Source organism: Prenolepis imparis, unplaced genomic scaffold (assembly GCF_030444845.1).
Source record: "Prenolepis imparis isolate NDT839.2.m4 unplaced genomic scaffold, iyPreImpa1.0 SCAF_11, whole genome shotgun sequence".
Taxonomy (NCBI): domain Eukaryota; kingdom Metazoa; phylum Arthropoda; class Insecta; order Hymenoptera; family Formicidae; genus Prenolepis; species Prenolepis imparis.
The window spans coordinates 1,031,159-1,048,250 of NW_028141169.1; the positions used below are offsets into that span (position 1 = coordinate 1,031,159).

Below are 17,092 nucleotides of genomic sequence, written 5' to 3' on the forward strand. Positions count from 1 at the left end.
AGTGCGGTAAACATAGAAAATTTGAGATTAAGAGTTTCTTCTTTCGCTGTACGAGAAAAATTCAAGTCTATAGTTTTTATCGGACTTCTTATAACAATAATGATTGTAGTCTTTAAACAAGAATATGACACAATTTATAGATTAGACACAGAAAATTAGCAAACGAGGTAAATATTGTAAAATTTTATTTTTTCTATAACAAATGTAATTATTCTTTTATTAGTATTTGTTATATTTCTTTTATTTGTAATTTTAAAGGGTAATATATTTATTTTTCATATATTTTTATTTATTGAAATTAACGTAATATTGATATGTAATATCACAGATTAATTTTTTTATTTCTGTATAGGCAACAAAAACAGTATATAACCAGTGAATATTCTTATATAGCTGAAAATAAATATATATTTGTTTAAAGATTTTCTTATGTAAATATAAAATAAATTTTTATTATATAAAAATAATATTGACACCCTACACGATTCCATACATTTGTAATCAAAATATATAAATTTTCTATAGTTTTATAATTGGACAACTTCCTTAATCATAACAGATTTAATATAAAATTAAAAAGTAACAATGTTAATACATTTTGAAAAGAAACTTTATATTTTAATATCTGTCAGAAAGTCAAATATTATATCAGTGCATTCACTTTCTATTTAAATTATAAATATTATTAATAATTATATTTTATTATATATATTATATATATACAGAATATATATTATATATATTTGTATATTGTGTGTGTGTGTGTGTATGTATTAGCTTGAAGCATTTGCATCACAGAAAATCAAGAATTTTTTCGACTTTTACATCCGCAAAACATGCATCACAGACAGCGGGGTGTTAATAAGCATATTTCGGCGGAATTGATTTCACACCTTTACACCTGTGCGCGATGAAACAGTGTAAAAAAAAAAAAATGTTTAAACAATAAACTTTCTTCGGTTCGATAAAAAGGCAATAACACACAAATCTCCCAGTTCTTATTGGAGTATTTCTGCCTTGAACACTACCTTATTTATGTATATACTTGACAATATATTTTACAATAAATATCACGCATTGAAATGTAAAAACTTTAACTCTACACAATAATATTAATTTAATTTTTACTTTTTTAACAATTAACAATAACAATGCTACATTATCATTTTTAATTCTGCATTGCTAGTAGAAAAGATACAAAGCCAGCCAATGTTTTTAATAGCTGAAAATAATATACATCTTTATTCAAGAACACAAAGATTTACGAAAGAGAAGATAATTTTTAAGAAAATATATAATGATATAAACTATGTGTTTTTTTCATTTATATCCGTTACAATAATTTTTTATATTTATATAAATAGGAGGAAAATACTCTCTCTTAGCGTAAAAGTTTAATGCTAACATAAGATAAAAACTATAACTCTTAAAAATTATCCAAATTAAATATAGAGAAAAGAACATTATCACATTACATTTCTTTCTCTCTCTACCTCTTTTTCGTAGATTGAAAAAATAAATATAATTAATAATTAAATGTTGATATAGATAAAGCACAGCTAAACCAGAGAAACGAATTATTAATAGTAATCTTACGCTGCAGAAAGTAGTCATCGTTAGTGGAAGAACTTTTCCCGCAGTAATGCGAAAGGGTTCCTTGGCTAGTAACATTAGTAGAATAAGGTTTTTCGCCTTGCGCGGTTCCCATGTATACCACTCAAGATCGCATATAGTACGATATACTGCGTCGCACTTAATAAAAATACATATATATATGTGCAATAATATTAATTAATTATGTATGTATCTGTAATTATAATAATATTTAAATATCCATTTAATGTGAATTAAATGTTAGTGAAAAATAAATTTTTATTTTTATTTTTTTAAATTTCTTAATATTTTTATTTTTATTAAAAGAACTTGGAAACAAAGTAAAAACTTATACAATTTTAATTGAATTATAATAAGTCTGTTTCTAATTGATTGGTTATATAATGTACAGTACTAGTTATGCTAAGTATACATAAATATGTGACTTACTTGTTCTGTTATTAAATCTCCGCCAAAACAGTACAAAAACATTTGCATAATTAGACACAAGACCATAATTACCATGTAACTTATTTGTGTCATATTTGAACTGTTTACATTTTCGTCCGCAATCACCTAAAAAATAAGAACTAAATTAATAAGAACAAATTGATATAAATTAAATAAACATTCACGTCACATGTACGACAACAAAATATTACAACTTACTGTATAAAATACAACTTACAGTAAGGAATAAAAATCCGCATAAACAAAATACGATACCAAACTGGAGTACCAATACAAACAATATTAATGTAAATGTATTTTCGGTATTGCTGGCATATCTACATAAACGTATTTATATATAAAAAGATATTATATTTAAATTTTTAAATTGTATATAGTAATAATTACATATAAAATAACTTTTTATTCAATACTGCATTATTTACTTCTTTATTTTGGTATTTCCTAATAATAATCCCGACATAGTCTTGAAGTTTATTAAAAATAAAAAATAAACTGAATTTCAACAAAAAAAGATTCATAAATGCAATTTAAACGAAAGAATATTAGACTCCAAATTAAATAAAAAAAAAAAAAAAAGAATGGTTAAACAAACTCTATAAACATATAATCACATATACATTAAATTATTACACATGTACAAGTTAATAACAAAATTATAACATCAGAGAGATTATATCTAAGGTAGATTTAATTGTTGAAAATTAAAAATCATTGTTCTGAGAGATTCTGCTGAAATTTTATTTTATTGTTAGAATCAAATTTCACCTCATAAGACGTAAATGGGTCACTATGCTGCTACTCAGAGCTCTGTTAAAGTCTTTGCACGAGACCAAATTAAGTATTTGATGCTTGAAGTTCTCCAATTGTCCGCAGATATGAAAAATCAGGAATCCCAAGAATGTATTCACCCCAAGGTGAATTACTATTGTTATAAAGACCGCTAAGGCTTGAGCGAAAAATGTCAATTCAAATTGTAAACTCTTATCAGTGTCGTAGACATAATAAGTTTGCAGTGGTAATGGTTTCTTTCGATCTGTGAGATTCGTTAAATGTCTGATTGGTAGATTGAAATAAGGAAAAACGATGACTAAAATGAATATCGAGACAAATATAACGATTCCACAAATTATAATTAGTCGAGCGATTCGAGCGCGCTTTATCATGACGTCTCTCGCAGCGCTTAACTTCAGCGCTAACCAATCCTCCGCTATCATGTTTACTATGGATGAGAGAACTTGGAAATAGAAAAAAAAACATGATTTCGCTAAAGATATCAAATTATATTAGCAGCTATTTGTTAACATATACATCGAATAGAAAGTTATCGTACATGAATTATAATTTATTCCGATAATACAATACAATGAGATAATAAATCATGTATAATTCCTTTGTTATCATAATTTGATGAGCGGCTGTAGTAAAATCAAGTACTATAAAAAGGAGTTTACGAAGATGTAAATTGTGAAAGCTTTAGATCAAATAGTTCTAGACATACCTGTTTGTTTCCATCGCATGATAACAAGTTCTAATAAAACTATCAACATAGGTAATGTAATACGTAAATTGTCTATCATTAGCGGCATGTCGCCCCAAACTCGCATAAGCGCATGTAAAAGAGGAATACCAGAGACAAATGTTATCATAATAAAAGCGAAACCCACACGAATGTCAGGACCGAGTCTTCTTTTTATAATTCTATCAGTTTTAGGCCATAAGCCGACCACTTCTAAACTCAGACGGTTTAGTTCAATTGCCCATTCGAAATCTTTAAGCAAAATTTTTTCTTTTAATTTTTTTTAAATTTGAATAATAATTACAAATGTAAACATAGTCAAATTTTTTTCAAAAAAATTATGAAAATGCAAAATTACGTATATGTACATATGTATATGTAACAAATATATTTGTAATACAATCATAACGTAAAAACGTATTGAAAATTTAACGTACTATAAGTGGAAAATGTATGACATAGGCTTAGTACCTCTGTAACCTGAAGATTCCGATGTGTCCATGTCGAAGGTTAACGTGTATATTAAAGAGGTGGTGACCGTCGTATTCTTCCTATCTTATAATGAGATGACTATCACGCATGCTCGTGAAACGCGTGCAATAACCTGGCCGCTTCGTCGGGAGATACATTAAATATTCAAGATGCTATTTTCAGTTGCTAACAAGTTACCTGTTTCGTAACAAAACTCTATGGCCATAAGAATAGTTACAAACATCTGTTTTTAAGAAGGCGGGAAGTATATTTTATTTATCGTCGAACTTGTATAAAAGTTTTTTTTATTTTTTGACGTTCCAGGAACGTGCATTTAATTTGAAGATACTGTGGCATGTAATTGCATGTTATGTAGTGGAAAAAATTTTCTGTACAGCAAAAAGTTGCATTAGAAAAGAAAGAAAAGAAATTACAATATAGAAAGTATAGAATATTACTTCACATTTCATATGTTTGGTGCAAGAATATATTTATTGATGTAATAAGTACAGTGGAGTGGACGTAAAAAAATTTTAAATTAAAAGTTTCTTGTTTCTCTGTACGAGGAAAACGATATCCAAATCTATAATCTTCATCGGACTATTCTTATAACACTATAATGTTTGTAATCTTCAAACAAAAAATATAATTTAAAGACATATCAATTTATATGATACATATATATGTATATAAATATCAAATCAAAAGCGAACTATAAATCTTATAATTGTCTTGAAGTACATATAAATATAATTGATTATGAGGTATACAAAAAATATAAATAAAGAAAAACAAACATTAAAGAGCTATCGACGTCAGGATCCGCTAGTGTATATATATAAGTAAAAGATACACTGTAAATTATACTCAGTACGCATTCAAGGAGTTAAGCATAGATTAAGTCAGACATACGACGAAATGATGAGATAATTTCATTGCACGAAAATAATTAGATGAAATCCTTTATATCTATATAATATATATTATATAGATACAAAGTATTTCGCCTAATTATTTTCGTACAACAAAATTATCTCATTATTTCGTTCTATGTCTGACATAATCTATACTTAATTCCTTGAATGCATAATGAGTATAATTTACAGTGTATCTTATACATACATATTGTATATATTATATAGATATAAAAAATTTCGCCTAATTATTTTCGTGCAACAAAATTATCATTATTTCGTCGTATGTCTGCCTTAATCTAAACTTAACTCCTTGAATGCGTAATGAGTATAATTTACAGTGTATCTTATACTTTTATATATATATATATATTATATTTATATATATTTTATATATATATTATATATATATATATATATATATATATATATATAAAAGTATAAGATACACTGTAAATTATACTCATTACGCATTCAAGAAATTAAGTGTAGATTAAGTCAGACATACGACAAAATAATGAGATAATTTCGTTGCATGAAAATAATTAGGCGAAATTCTTTACATCTATATAATATACATATATATATATATAAAAGTATAAGATACACTGGAAATTATACTCATTACGCATTCAAGGAGTTAAGTTTAGATTAAGGCAGACATACGACGAAATGATGAGATAATCGTTGCACGAAAATAATTAGGCGAAATTCTTTATATCTATATAATATATATATATATATATATATTGTATATATATATATATATACACTGGCGGATCCTGGGGGGTGGGGGGGTTAAACCTCCCCTTGCAAATTAAAAGAAACAGTTTTGCTAAATTTGTTTAAAAAATATAAATAAAGAAAAACAAACATTAAAGAGTTATCGACGTCGTTGATCCTGGAATAAAAGCTAATCATGAAATCAAAAATATTAAATAAAATAATTTTGCAAAACCCCTCCCATTATCGACGCCAGGATCCGCTAGTGCACATAAATATTGGAATTTCTTCACGCGAGTTTTTTCATTCAGAGCCTTATTTTCTCTTCCTCATCTGTCTTTTGCTTGGCAAAATCTGCAAAAAATAATGTATAGTCGCAATTTTATAGCGGCAATTTGAAAAATGTTACGACACATTGTCATCGAGTACAAAATGATACGACCTGTCTGGTTTCTGCAGCTCAAAAATTGTGCCTGTTTTGCGAGTATTGGCGCTGGTAAGATTTTAATTGCTCCTCGCAACCAAATTCATCTTACAATATTCGTTAAGATACAAAACAAAAATCTGTAATCTGTTTCTCTAAATAAAACCACAAAAAACGCATAACAATAAAGAAAAGAAATTAAACAATATAAGATCCGCTTTCTGGATTGAGAAAAAGGCAAAACATGAATCTTAAGTTCTTATCGAAGCATTTTGGACACTATTTAGTGTTACACAGTCACACAATAATACACTTTACAACAAATATTATCGAGGTATAAAATTTTACTTCTACAATAATATTAATTTAATTTCTATTTTCTCTAATAACATAATAATAATACATTATAATATGATTTTTTTTAACTCCGCACTGTTAGCAGAACAGATATATAGCCAGCCGTTGTTTTTAATAGCTGAAAAAAATAATACAATATACAATTCATTATTCAAGAAGAGAAATTTTACATGTGTGAATAAAATTATAACTTTTTAACAAAATTATATGATAATAACAACATGCGTTCTTTCATTTATATTTGTTACAAATAATTTTTCTACATTTACACTACATTAAATAGAGGAAAGATCTCTCATAGCATTAAAGTGTAATACCAAGATAAAAATTATAACAACAAAAATTATTCTGATTAAATATTTATTTAAAAATAGTTATTTAAAAACTTTAGCAGAAAAATCTCTCTCTCTCTCTCTCTCTCTCTCTCTCTCTATATATATATATATATATATATATTCCTCTCCATCTCTTTCCCTTAGATTTAAAGGATATGTGCGATTAATAATTAAATTTTATTAGATAGATTACTCGAAAAGACATATTTAAACTATGTAGAAGCAGATTATTAATAATCTTACGCTGCAAAACGTGGTCATCGTTAGCGGAAGAACTTTCCCTGCAGTAATGCGAAAGGGTTCCTTAGCTACTAACATTAGTAGGATAAGATTTCTTGCCTTGCGTGGCTCCCATGTATACCATTCAAGATCGCAAATAGTTCGGTATACAGCGTCGCACTTAATAAAAATACATACATATATATATATCTATATATAATATATTATATTTATATATATGTATACATATATACAAAAATATTAATTAATTATATGTGTATGTGTATATCTGTAATTATAATAATTTAAATAATAATATTTAAATATCTATATTTATGTGTGATTTGCTTTCATGAATGTTAATAAACTTAAAATTCTTATTTTAGCTTTCTGTAATTATAATTTTTATTTAAAAAAAATCTAGAAATAAAGATAAAACTTTTATTCATATTTATGAATTAACCTTAAGTAACATTTATAGGAATGGTATTATAAAATATGTGTTTATTAATATATAAATGTTTATTATCATACACATGTCTATGTGATTCTATAAAATATATATTTATTTAATATAAACAAATATATTATATAAAATATAAAAGAATAAGAATTATTAGTTATTTAGCGACATCAAAATTGGTCAATGAAAAATGGCAAACACAACTATATACATATAAACAATATTTATTTTTGCAGGAATATGTTATATGATTATATAAATTACAAAGTTACTATGATGCATAAACTTGATTGGCTGTAAATTATATAGTTCTAATTATATTGTATATATATGTGTGAATATGTGACTTACTTGTTCTGTTATTAAATCTCCTCCAAAACAGTAGAAAAACGTTTGCATAAGTAGACTGAAGACAACAATGAACATGTAACTTAATTGTGAAAAATTTTCAGAACTTAACTTTTCATCATTAATTACCTAAATAATAATATATCTCGTTAATTAATCGAAACAGATGAATAATTTAAGTAGCCATATGTACACCAACTAAATACATATATGTCTTACTAAAACTTACGGTAAGCAATATATATCCGCACAGACAAAATACGATACCAAACAAGAGCACCGTTAAAAACAATATGAATGTAAATGTATTTTCAATATTATCGGCGTATCTACATAAACGTATTTAAGAAAATATATTAAAATTTGATTTTGATATTATAATCTCAAATTGTACAAAATAATTATGACATATAAATTTTTTATTGAATGTTGCATTATATTTACCAAGTTTGTGTTTCGGCATTTCCTATTAATAATACAGACATTAAATGTCCTCGAATCTTCTATTTTATTAAAAATCAACAAGAATTTTCACTAACAAGGAACCTCAAAAGTATAATTTTTGCAAAACGAGGACCCATTGAATCCAATTAAATAAAATAAAAAAAATAAATAAATAAAGAAATTTGTGGTCACATACATATACGCTTAAAAGTATCAGTATACCCAAATTGTTAAAATAATATTTAAATAATTCGAATAAAAAAAACCTTTCTTTGATAATATTTAAAGTTAAAAAATCTTTCTATAAGACTTAAATTTTCTCAGAGATTCTAATGAACTTTCATTAAATTGTTTAAATCAAACCTACCTGATAAGACGTAAATGAATCATTATGCTGCTACTCAGAGCTCTGTTGAAGTCTTTGCACGAGGCCAAATTAACTATTTGACACTTGAAATTTTCCAATTGACCGCAGATATGAAGAATCACAAATCCCAAGAATGCATTTACCGCAACGTAAATTATTGCTGTCAGAAACATCGCTATGGCTTGAGAGAGAATCGTCAACTCATATTGCGGGCTCGGATCTGTGTCGTAGAAATAATATGTCTGCAGCGGTAGCGGTTTGTTGCGATCCGTGAGATTCGTTGAATATCTAATATGTATGCCAAAACAGGGAAAAAAAATTAGGATGACAAATGCTGCTCCCATTGTAACGTATCCGAAGATTACGATTAACCGTGCAATTCGTGTTTGTTTTATCATCACGTCCCTCTCCGCGGTTAATTTTAACGCTGTCCAGTCTTCCGCCATCATCTTTACGATGGATGATATGACTTGAAAATATAGAAAAAAATAAGCAACATTGTTACAAGGCAAAGGTTTTAAATTAATAGTTATTATTAAATTTACAAAGTAATGTAAAAATGTTGTACATGTAATTTATTTCTTGTATTTATTTATTACAAAATTTTACTTATTTGGACATGTATGTTGCACTTTAAACGGCCTTTAAAGTTGAAGGATTAATTAATGTAAATATCACAAATTCAAACAAGACATTGACCCTTAATATAAATTCTTAATAAAATTAAAAAGATCTTTACGACTCGAGCGAGAAACGTCAACTCACAAATTGCAAACTCTTATCAGTGTCCTAAAAATAATAAAATAAAAAAAATTCCGTAAAATTTGTAAAATGCTTGAATGAACGATCAAAATACAGAAAAACATGAGCAAAATGAATGCTGAAATTGTTATAATAAAAACATAAAAACGTGATATTGATAACATGAAAAAGATATTAATTTAGATTAGTAACTATATGATAACACATATAAAAAAAATTTATCGTTCACATATATAATTTCTCACAGTACAATACAATACATCAAAATAAATTGTGATAGTAAATCATGTACAAATCTTTTAATATCATAATCTGATGTGTGGCTGTAGTAATAAGTTAAACATTATAAAAAAAATTTTACAAAGATATAAAATGTTAATGTGAACGCTTTACATCAAATAATTTTAGATATACCTGTTTGTTTCCACCGCATGATAACAAGTTCTATTAAAACCGTCAGTATGGGTAATGTAACACGTAAATTGTCTATCATTAGCGCCATGTTGCCCCAAACTCGCAAAAGCGCATGTACAAGAGGAATACTAGAGACAAAAGCTATCATAATGAAAGCGAAACCCGCACGAATGTCAGAACCAAGTCTTCTTTTAGCGACTCTATCAGTTTTAGGCCATAAACCGACGAAGTCTAAACCCAGACGGTTTAATCCAATTGCCCATATGAAATCTTTAAACAAGATTTTTTTTAACTTGAATAATAATTACAAATTTGTATATAGATTGTAAAATTTTTTCCAAAAAATGATAAAAATGCAATATACATATGTGTACATATGTAACAAATATATAATATTTGTAATACAATCCTAACGTAAAAACATATTGGATATTTAACGGACACTATAAGTGGAACATGTATGACATAAGCCTTATACCTCTGTAACCTGAAGATTTCGATATGTCCATGTCAAAGACTAACGTGTATATGTTGAAGAGGGGTTGACCGTCGTATCCTTCCCATCCTATAATGAAATGACTATCACGCATGCTCGTGAAACGAGTGCAATAACCTGGCCGCTTCGTTGGGGGATACATTAAATATTCAAGATGCTACTTTCAGTTGCTAACAAGTTGCCTGTTTTTTAACAAAACTTTATGACCATAAGAATAGTTATAAACATCTGTTTTTGAGAAGGCAGGAAGTATATTTTGTCACCATATATCGTCAAACTTGCATTAAAAGTTTTTTTTTTTTACCTTGTGATGTTCCAGGAACGTGCGTTTAATTTGAAGATACAGTGGCATGTAATGGCATGTTATATAGTGGAACAATTTCTGTATTACGAAAAGCTACAGCAGAAAAGTAAGAAAAGACTGTAATAAAAAAAGTATGAAATGCCACATTTGCTTTACATAGTTTTTACAAGATTAAAATTATTGATGTAACATTAAGTGCGGTGAACATAGAAAATTTGAGATTAAGAGTTTCTTCTTTCGCTGTACGAGAAAAATTCAAGTCTATAGTTTTTATCGGACTTCTTATAACAATAATGATTGTAGTCTTTAAACAAGAATATGACACAATTTATAGATTAGATACAGAAAATTAGCAAACGAGTAATATTGTAAAATTTTATTTTTTCTATAACAAATGTAATTATTCTTTTATTAGTATTTGTTATATTTCTTTTATTTGTAATTTTAAAGGGTAATATATTTATTTTTCATATATTTTTATTTATTGAAATTAACGTAATATTGATATGTAATATCACAGATTAATTTTTTTATTTCTGTATAGGCAACAAAAACAGTATATAACCAGTGAATGTTCTTATATAGCTGAAAATAAATATATATTTGTTTAAAGATTTTCTTATGTAAATATAAAATAAATTTTTATTATATAAAAATAATATTGACACCCTACACGATTCCATACATTTGTAATCAAAATATGTAAATTTTCTATAGTTTTATAATTGGACAACTTCCTTAATCATAACAGATTTAATATAAAATTAAAAAGTAACAATGTTAATACATTTTGAAAAGAAACTTTATATTTTAATATCTGTCAGAAAGTCAAATATTATATCAGTGCATTCACTTTCTATTTAAATTATAAATATTATTAATAATTATATTTTATTATATATATTATATATATACAGAATATATATTATATATATTTGTATATTGTGTGTGTGTGTGTGTGTGTGTATGTATTAGCTTGAAGCATTTGCATCACAGAAAATCAAGAATTTTTTCGACTTTTACATCCGCAAAACATGCGTCACAGACAGCGGGGTGTTAATAAGCATATTTCGGCGGAATTGATTTCACACCTTTACACCTGTGCGCGATGAAACAGTGTAAAAAAAAAAAAAAAATGTTTAAACAATAAACTTTCTTCGGTTCGATAAAAAGGCAATAACACAAATCTCCCAGTTCTTATTGGAGTATTTCTGCCTTGAACACTACCTTATTTATGTATATACTTGACAATATATTTTACAATAAATATCACGCATTGAAATGTAAAAACTTTAACTCTACACAATAATATTAATTTAATTTTTACTTTTTTAACAATTAACAATAACAATGCTACATTATCATTTTTAATTCTGCATTGCTAGTAGAAAAGATACAAAGCCAGCCAATGTTTTTAATAGCTGAAAATAATATACATCTTTATTCAAGAACACAAAGATTTACGAAAGAGAAGATAATTTTTAAGAAAATATATAATGATATAAACTATGTGTTTTTTTCATTTATATCCGTTACAATAATTTTTTATATTTATATAAATAGGAGGAAAATACTCTCTCTTAGCGTAAAAGTTTAATGCTGACATAAGATAAAAACTATAACTCTTAAAAATTATCCAAATTAAATATAGAGAAAAGAACATTATCACATTACATTTCTTTCTCTCTCTACCTCTTTTTCATAGATTGAAAAAATAAATATAATTAATAATTAAATGTTGATATAGATAAAGCACAGCTAAACCAGAGAAACGAATTATTAATAGTAATCTTACGCTGCAGAAAGTAGTCATCGTTAGTGGAAGAACTTTTCCTGCAGTAATGCGAAAGGGTTCCTTGGCTAGTAACATTAGTAAAATAAGGTTTTTCGCCTTGCGCGGTTCCCATGTATACCACTCAAGATCGCATATAGTACGATATACTGCGTCGCACTTAATAAAAATACATATATATATGTGCAATAATATTAATTAATTATAAGTATGTATCTGTAATTATAATAATATTTAAATATCCATTTAATGTGAATTAAATGTTAGTGAAAAATAAATTTTTATTTTTATTTTTTTTAATTTCTTAATATTTTTATTTTTATTAAAAGAACTTGGAGACAAAGTAAAAACTTATACAATTTTAATTGAATTATAATAAGTCTGTTTCTAATTGATTGGTTATATAATGTACAGTACTAGTTATGCTAAGTATACATAAATATGTGACTTACTTGTTCTGTTATTAAATCTCCGCCAAAACAGTACAAAAACATTTGCATAAGCAGACACAAGACCATAATTACCATGTAACTTATTTGTGACATATTTGAACTGTTTACATTTTCGTTCGAAATCACCTAAAAAATAAGAACTAAATTAATAAGAACAAATTGATATAAATTAAATAAATATTCACGTCACATGTACGACAACAAAATATTACAACTTACTGTATAAAATACAACTTACAGTAAGGAATAAAAATCCGCATAAACAAAATATGATACCAAACTGGAGTACCAATACAAATAATATTAATGTAAATGTATTTTCGGTATTGCTGGCATATCTACATAAACGTATTTATATATAAAAAGATATTATATTTTTGTATATAGTAATAATTACATATAAAATAACTTTTTATTCAATACTGCATTATTTACTTCTATATTTTGGTATTTCCTAATAATAATGCCGACATTGTCTTGAAGTTTATTAAAAATAAAAAATAAACCGAATTTCAATAAAAAAATTTCATAAATGCAATTTAAACGAAAGAATATTTGACTCCAAATTAAATAAATAAAAAAAAAGAATGATTAAACAAACTCTATAAACATATAATCACATATACATTAAATTATTACAAATGTACAAGTTAATAACAAAATTATAACATCAGAGAGATTATATCTAAGGCAGATTTAATTGTTGAAAATTAAAAATCATTGTTCTGAGAGATTCTGCTGAAATTTTATTGTATTGTTAGAATCAAGTTTCACCTCATAAGACGTAAATGGATCACTATGCTGCTACTCAGAGCTCTGTTAAAGTCTTTGCACGAGACCAAATTAAGTATTTGATGCTTGAAGTTCTCCAATTGTCCGCAGATATGAAAAATCACAAATCCCAAGAATGCATTTACCGCAACGTAAATTATTGCTGTCAGAAACATCGCTATGGCTTGAGAGAGAATCGTCAATTCATATTGCGGGCTCGGATCTGTGTCGTAGAAATAATATGTCTGCAGCGGTAGCGGTTTCTTGCGATCCGTGAGATTCGTTAAATATCTAATATGTATGCCAAAACAGGGAAAAAAAACTAGGATGACAAATGCTGCTCCTATTGTAACGTATCCGAAGATTGCGATTAACCGTGCAATTCGTGCTTGCTTTATCATCACGTCCCTCTCCGCGGTTAATTTTAACGCTGTCCAGTCTTCCGCCATCATCTTTACGATGGATGATATGACTTGAAAATATAGAAAAAAATAAGCAACATTGTTACAAGGCAAAGGTTTTAAATTAATAGTTATTATTAAATTTACAAAGTAATGTAAAAATGTTGTACATGTAATTTATTTCTTGTATTTATTTATTACAAAATTTTACTTATTTGGACATGTATGTTGCACTTTAAACGGCCTTTAAAGTAGAAGGATTAATTAATGTAAATATCACGAATTCAAACAAGACATTGACCCTTAATATAAATTCTTAATAAAATTAAAAAGATCTTTACGACTCGAGCGAGAAACGTCAACTCACAAATTGCAAACTCTTATCAGTGTCCTAAAAATAATAAAATAAAAAAAATTCCGTAAAATTTGTAAAATGCTTGAATGAACGATCAAAATACAGAAAAACATGAGCAAAATGAATGCTGAAATTGTTATAATAAAAACATAAAAACGTGATATTGATAACATGAAAAATATTAATTTAGATTAGTAACTATATGATAACACATATAAAAAAAATTTGTCGTACACATATATAATTTCTCACAATACAATACAATACATCAAAATAAATTGTGATAGTAAATCATGTACAAATCTTTTAATATCATAATCTGATGTGTGGCTGTAGTAATAAGTTAAACATTATAAAAAAAATTTTACAAAGATATAAAATGTTAATGTGAACGCTTTACATCAAATAATTTTAGATATACCTGTTTGTTTCCACCGCATGATAACAAGTTCTATTAAAACCGTCAGTATGGGTAATGTAACACGTAAATTGTCTATCATTAGCGCCATGTTGCCCCAAACTCGCAAAAGCGCATGTACAAGAGGAATACTAGAGACAAAAGCTATCATAATGAAAGCGAAACCCGCACGAATGTCAGAACCAAGTCTTCTTTTAGCGATTCTATCAGTTTTAGGCCATAAACCGACGAAGTCTAAACCCAGACGGTTTAATCCAATTGCCCATATGAAATCTTTAAACAAGATTTTTTTTAACTTGAATAATAATTACAAATTTGTATATAGATTGTAAAATTTTTTCCAAAAAATGATAAAAATGCAATATACGTATGTGTACACATGTAACAAATATATAATATTTGTAATACAATCCTAACGTAAAAACATATTGGATATTTAACGGACACTATAAGTGGAACATGTATGACATAAGCTTTATACCTCTGTAACCTGAAGATTTCGATATGTCCATGTCAAAGACTAACGTGTATATGTTGAAGAGGGGTTGACCGTCGTATCCTTCCCATCCTATAATGAAATGACTATCACGCATGCTCGTGAAACGAGTGCAATAACCTGGCCGCTTCGTTGGGGGATACATTAAATATTCAAGATGCTACTTTCAGTTGCTAACAAGTTGCCTGTTTTTTAACAAAACTTTATGACCATAAGAATAGTTATAAACATCTGTTTTTGAGAAGGCAGGAAGTATATTTTGTCACCATATATCGTCAAACTTGCATTAAAAGTTTTTTTTTTACCTTGTGATGTTCCAGGAACGTGCGTTTAATTTGAAGATACAGTGGCATGTAATGGCATGTTATGTAGTGGAAAAAATTTTCTGTATAGCAAAAAGTTGCATTAAAAAAGAGAGAAAAGAAATTACAATATAGAAGGTATAGAATATTACTTCACATTTCGTATGTTTGGTGCAAAAATATATTTATTGATGTAATAAGTGCAGTGCAGTGGACGTAGAAAAATTTAAATTAAGAGTTTCTTATTCCTCTGTACGAGAAAAACAATATCCAAATCGGTATAGTCTTTATCAGACTATTCTTATAACTATTCTTATAACACTATTATGTTTGTAATCTTCTAACAAAAAATATAATTTAGAGACACATAGATTTATATGATACATATATGAATATCGAATTAAAAGCGAACTACAAATTTTATAGTTGTCTTTAAGTACGTATATGTACATAGAAATATAGTTGTTTATGAGGTATACATACATATAAATATTGGGATTTCTTTACGCAAGTTTTCTCATTCAGAGCTTTACTTTTATCTCCTCCTCGTCTGTCTTTTGCTTGGCAAGATCTACAAATAAAAATGTAAAGTCGCAATTTTATAGCAGTTTACAATTTGAAAAATGTTACGACACATTATTATCGGGTACAAAATGATACGACTGGTTTCCGCTCGAATATTGTGCCTCTTTTGCGAATATTGACGCTGGTAAAATTTTAATTGCAGAATCTTTGCAATTGGATTCGTTTTACTAATATTAAGATTCGGTAAGCTACAAAATACAAAAATCTGTAATTGTTTCTCTAAATGAAGCCACAAAAAACTTATAATAATAAAGAAAAAGATTTAAACAAAAAGATTCGCTTTTTTGAATCGAGAAAAAAGCAACTCATGAATTTTAAATTCTTATCGAAGCAATTTTGTCCGTGGACACTATATTTAGTGTCATACACTCACACGATTATACACTTTACAACAAATATCATACAATCGAAATATAAAACTACTTCTGCAATAATATTAATTTAAAATATCAATATTAATTTAATTTCCATTTTCTTTAATAACATAATAATAATATATACATTATTAGCATATGATTTTCAATTCCGCATTGCTAGCAGAAAAGATATATAGCCAGCCGATGTTTTTAATAGCTGAAAATAATATAATATAAAAATAATTATTCAAGAAAGGAATTTTATATGAATAAAATAATAATTTTTACCAAAAATATATGATAATATTAATCATGTGTGCTCTTTCATTTATATTTGTTATAAATAATTTTTTTATATTTACATAAATGGAGGAAAAACCTCTCATGGCATTAAAGTGTAATACTAAGATAATAATATAACAACAAAAACATTATAATTAAATATTTATTAAAAGTCTAATAAAAAAAGGTCTCTCTTTCTCCTTATCTTTTTCCCTTATGTTTAAAAGAATGTGCGATTAATAACTTTAATTAGATAGG

At 26.7% G+C, this 17,092-nt stretch overlaps 3 protein-coding genes across 3 annotated transcripts; all 3 read right to left on the reverse strand.

Moving 5' to 3' along the window:
• Positions 1-768: 768 nt before the first annotated feature.
• LOC145942784 (odorant receptor 13a-like) lies at positions 769-4,085 on the reverse strand. The gene is made up of 7 exons (XM_083049808.1): positions 4,055-4,085; positions 3,566-3,835; positions 2,833-3,301; positions 2,282-2,381; positions 2,044-2,169; positions 1,597-1,752; positions 769-1,222 (listed from the first exon to the last, which is right to left on the reverse strand). The coding sequence occupies exons 1-7, from the start codon at positions 4,083-4,085 to the stop codon at positions 1,169-1,171; spliced, it is 1,206 nt and encodes a 401-aa protein (XP_082905934.1). The 3' UTR covers positions 769-1,168.
• Positions 4,086-6,450: 2,365 nt separating this feature from the next.
• Positions 6,451-10,641, reverse strand: LOC145942777 (odorant receptor 13a-like). Its single transcript, XM_083049801.1, has 7 exons — positions 10,303-10,641; positions 9,825-10,094; positions 8,649-9,117; positions 8,067-8,166; positions 7,841-7,966; positions 7,051-7,206; positions 6,451-6,590 (listed from the first exon to the last, which is right to left on the reverse strand). The coding sequence occupies exons 1-7, from the start codon at positions 10,460-10,462 to the stop codon at positions 6,537-6,539; spliced, it is 1,335 nt and encodes a 444-aa protein (XP_082905927.1). The 5' UTR covers positions 10,463-10,641; the 3' UTR covers positions 6,451-6,536.
• A 1,277-nt stretch (positions 10,642-11,918) lies between these two features.
• On the reverse strand, positions 11,919-15,082 carry LOC145942788 (odorant receptor 10-like). Its single transcript, XM_083049813.1, has 6 exons — positions 14,817-15,082; positions 13,643-14,111; positions 13,107-13,206; positions 12,869-12,994; positions 12,420-12,575; positions 11,919-12,045 (listed from the first exon to the last, which is right to left on the reverse strand). Exons 1-6 carry the CDS (start codon positions 14,962-14,964, stop codon positions 11,992-11,994), a joined length of 1,053 nt encoding a protein of 350 aa, XP_082905939.1. The 5' UTR covers positions 14,965-15,082; the 3' UTR covers positions 11,919-11,991.
• Between the last annotated feature and the right edge of the window lie 2,010 nt (positions 15,083-17,092).

Bases quoted from the DNA above. Each gene is read 5' to 3' on its own strand.
- LOC145942784 (XM_083049808.1), bottom strand. From the start codon at position 4,085: ATGGACACATCGGAATCTTCAGGTTACAGAG. The intron at 3,836-4,054 runs GTACTAAGCCTA...TTTTGCTTAAAG, and splicing joins GGAATCTTCAGGTTACAGAG to ATTTCGAATGGGCAATTGAA. The intron at 1,753-2,043 runs GTAAGTCACATA...ATTTTTATTAAG, and splicing joins GAGATTTAATAACAGAACAA to TGCGACGCAGTATATCGTAC.
- LOC145942777 (XM_083049801.1), bottom strand. From the start codon at position 10,462: ATGTATCCCCCAACGAAGCGGCCAGGTTATTGCACTCGTTTCACGAGC. The intron at 7,967-8,066 runs GTAAGTTTTAGT...ATTATTATTTAG, and splicing joins GCGGATATATATTGCTTACC to GTAATTAATGATGAAAAGTT. The intron at 7,207-7,840 runs GTAAGTCACATA...ATTTTTATTAAG, and splicing joins GAGATTTAATAACAGAACAA to TGCGACGCTGTATACCGAAC.
- LOC145942788 (XM_083049813.1), bottom strand. From the start codon at position 14,964: ATGATAGCTTTTGTCTCTAGTATTCCTCTTGTACATGCGCTTTTGCGA. The intron at 12,995-13,106 runs GTAAGTTGTATT...CTTATTTTTTAG, and splicing joins GCGGATTTTTATTCCTTACT to GTGATTTCGAACGAAAATGT. The intron at 12,576-12,868 runs GTAAGTCACATA...ATTTTTATTAAG, and splicing joins GAGATTTAATAACAGAACAA to TGCGACGCAGTATATCGTAC.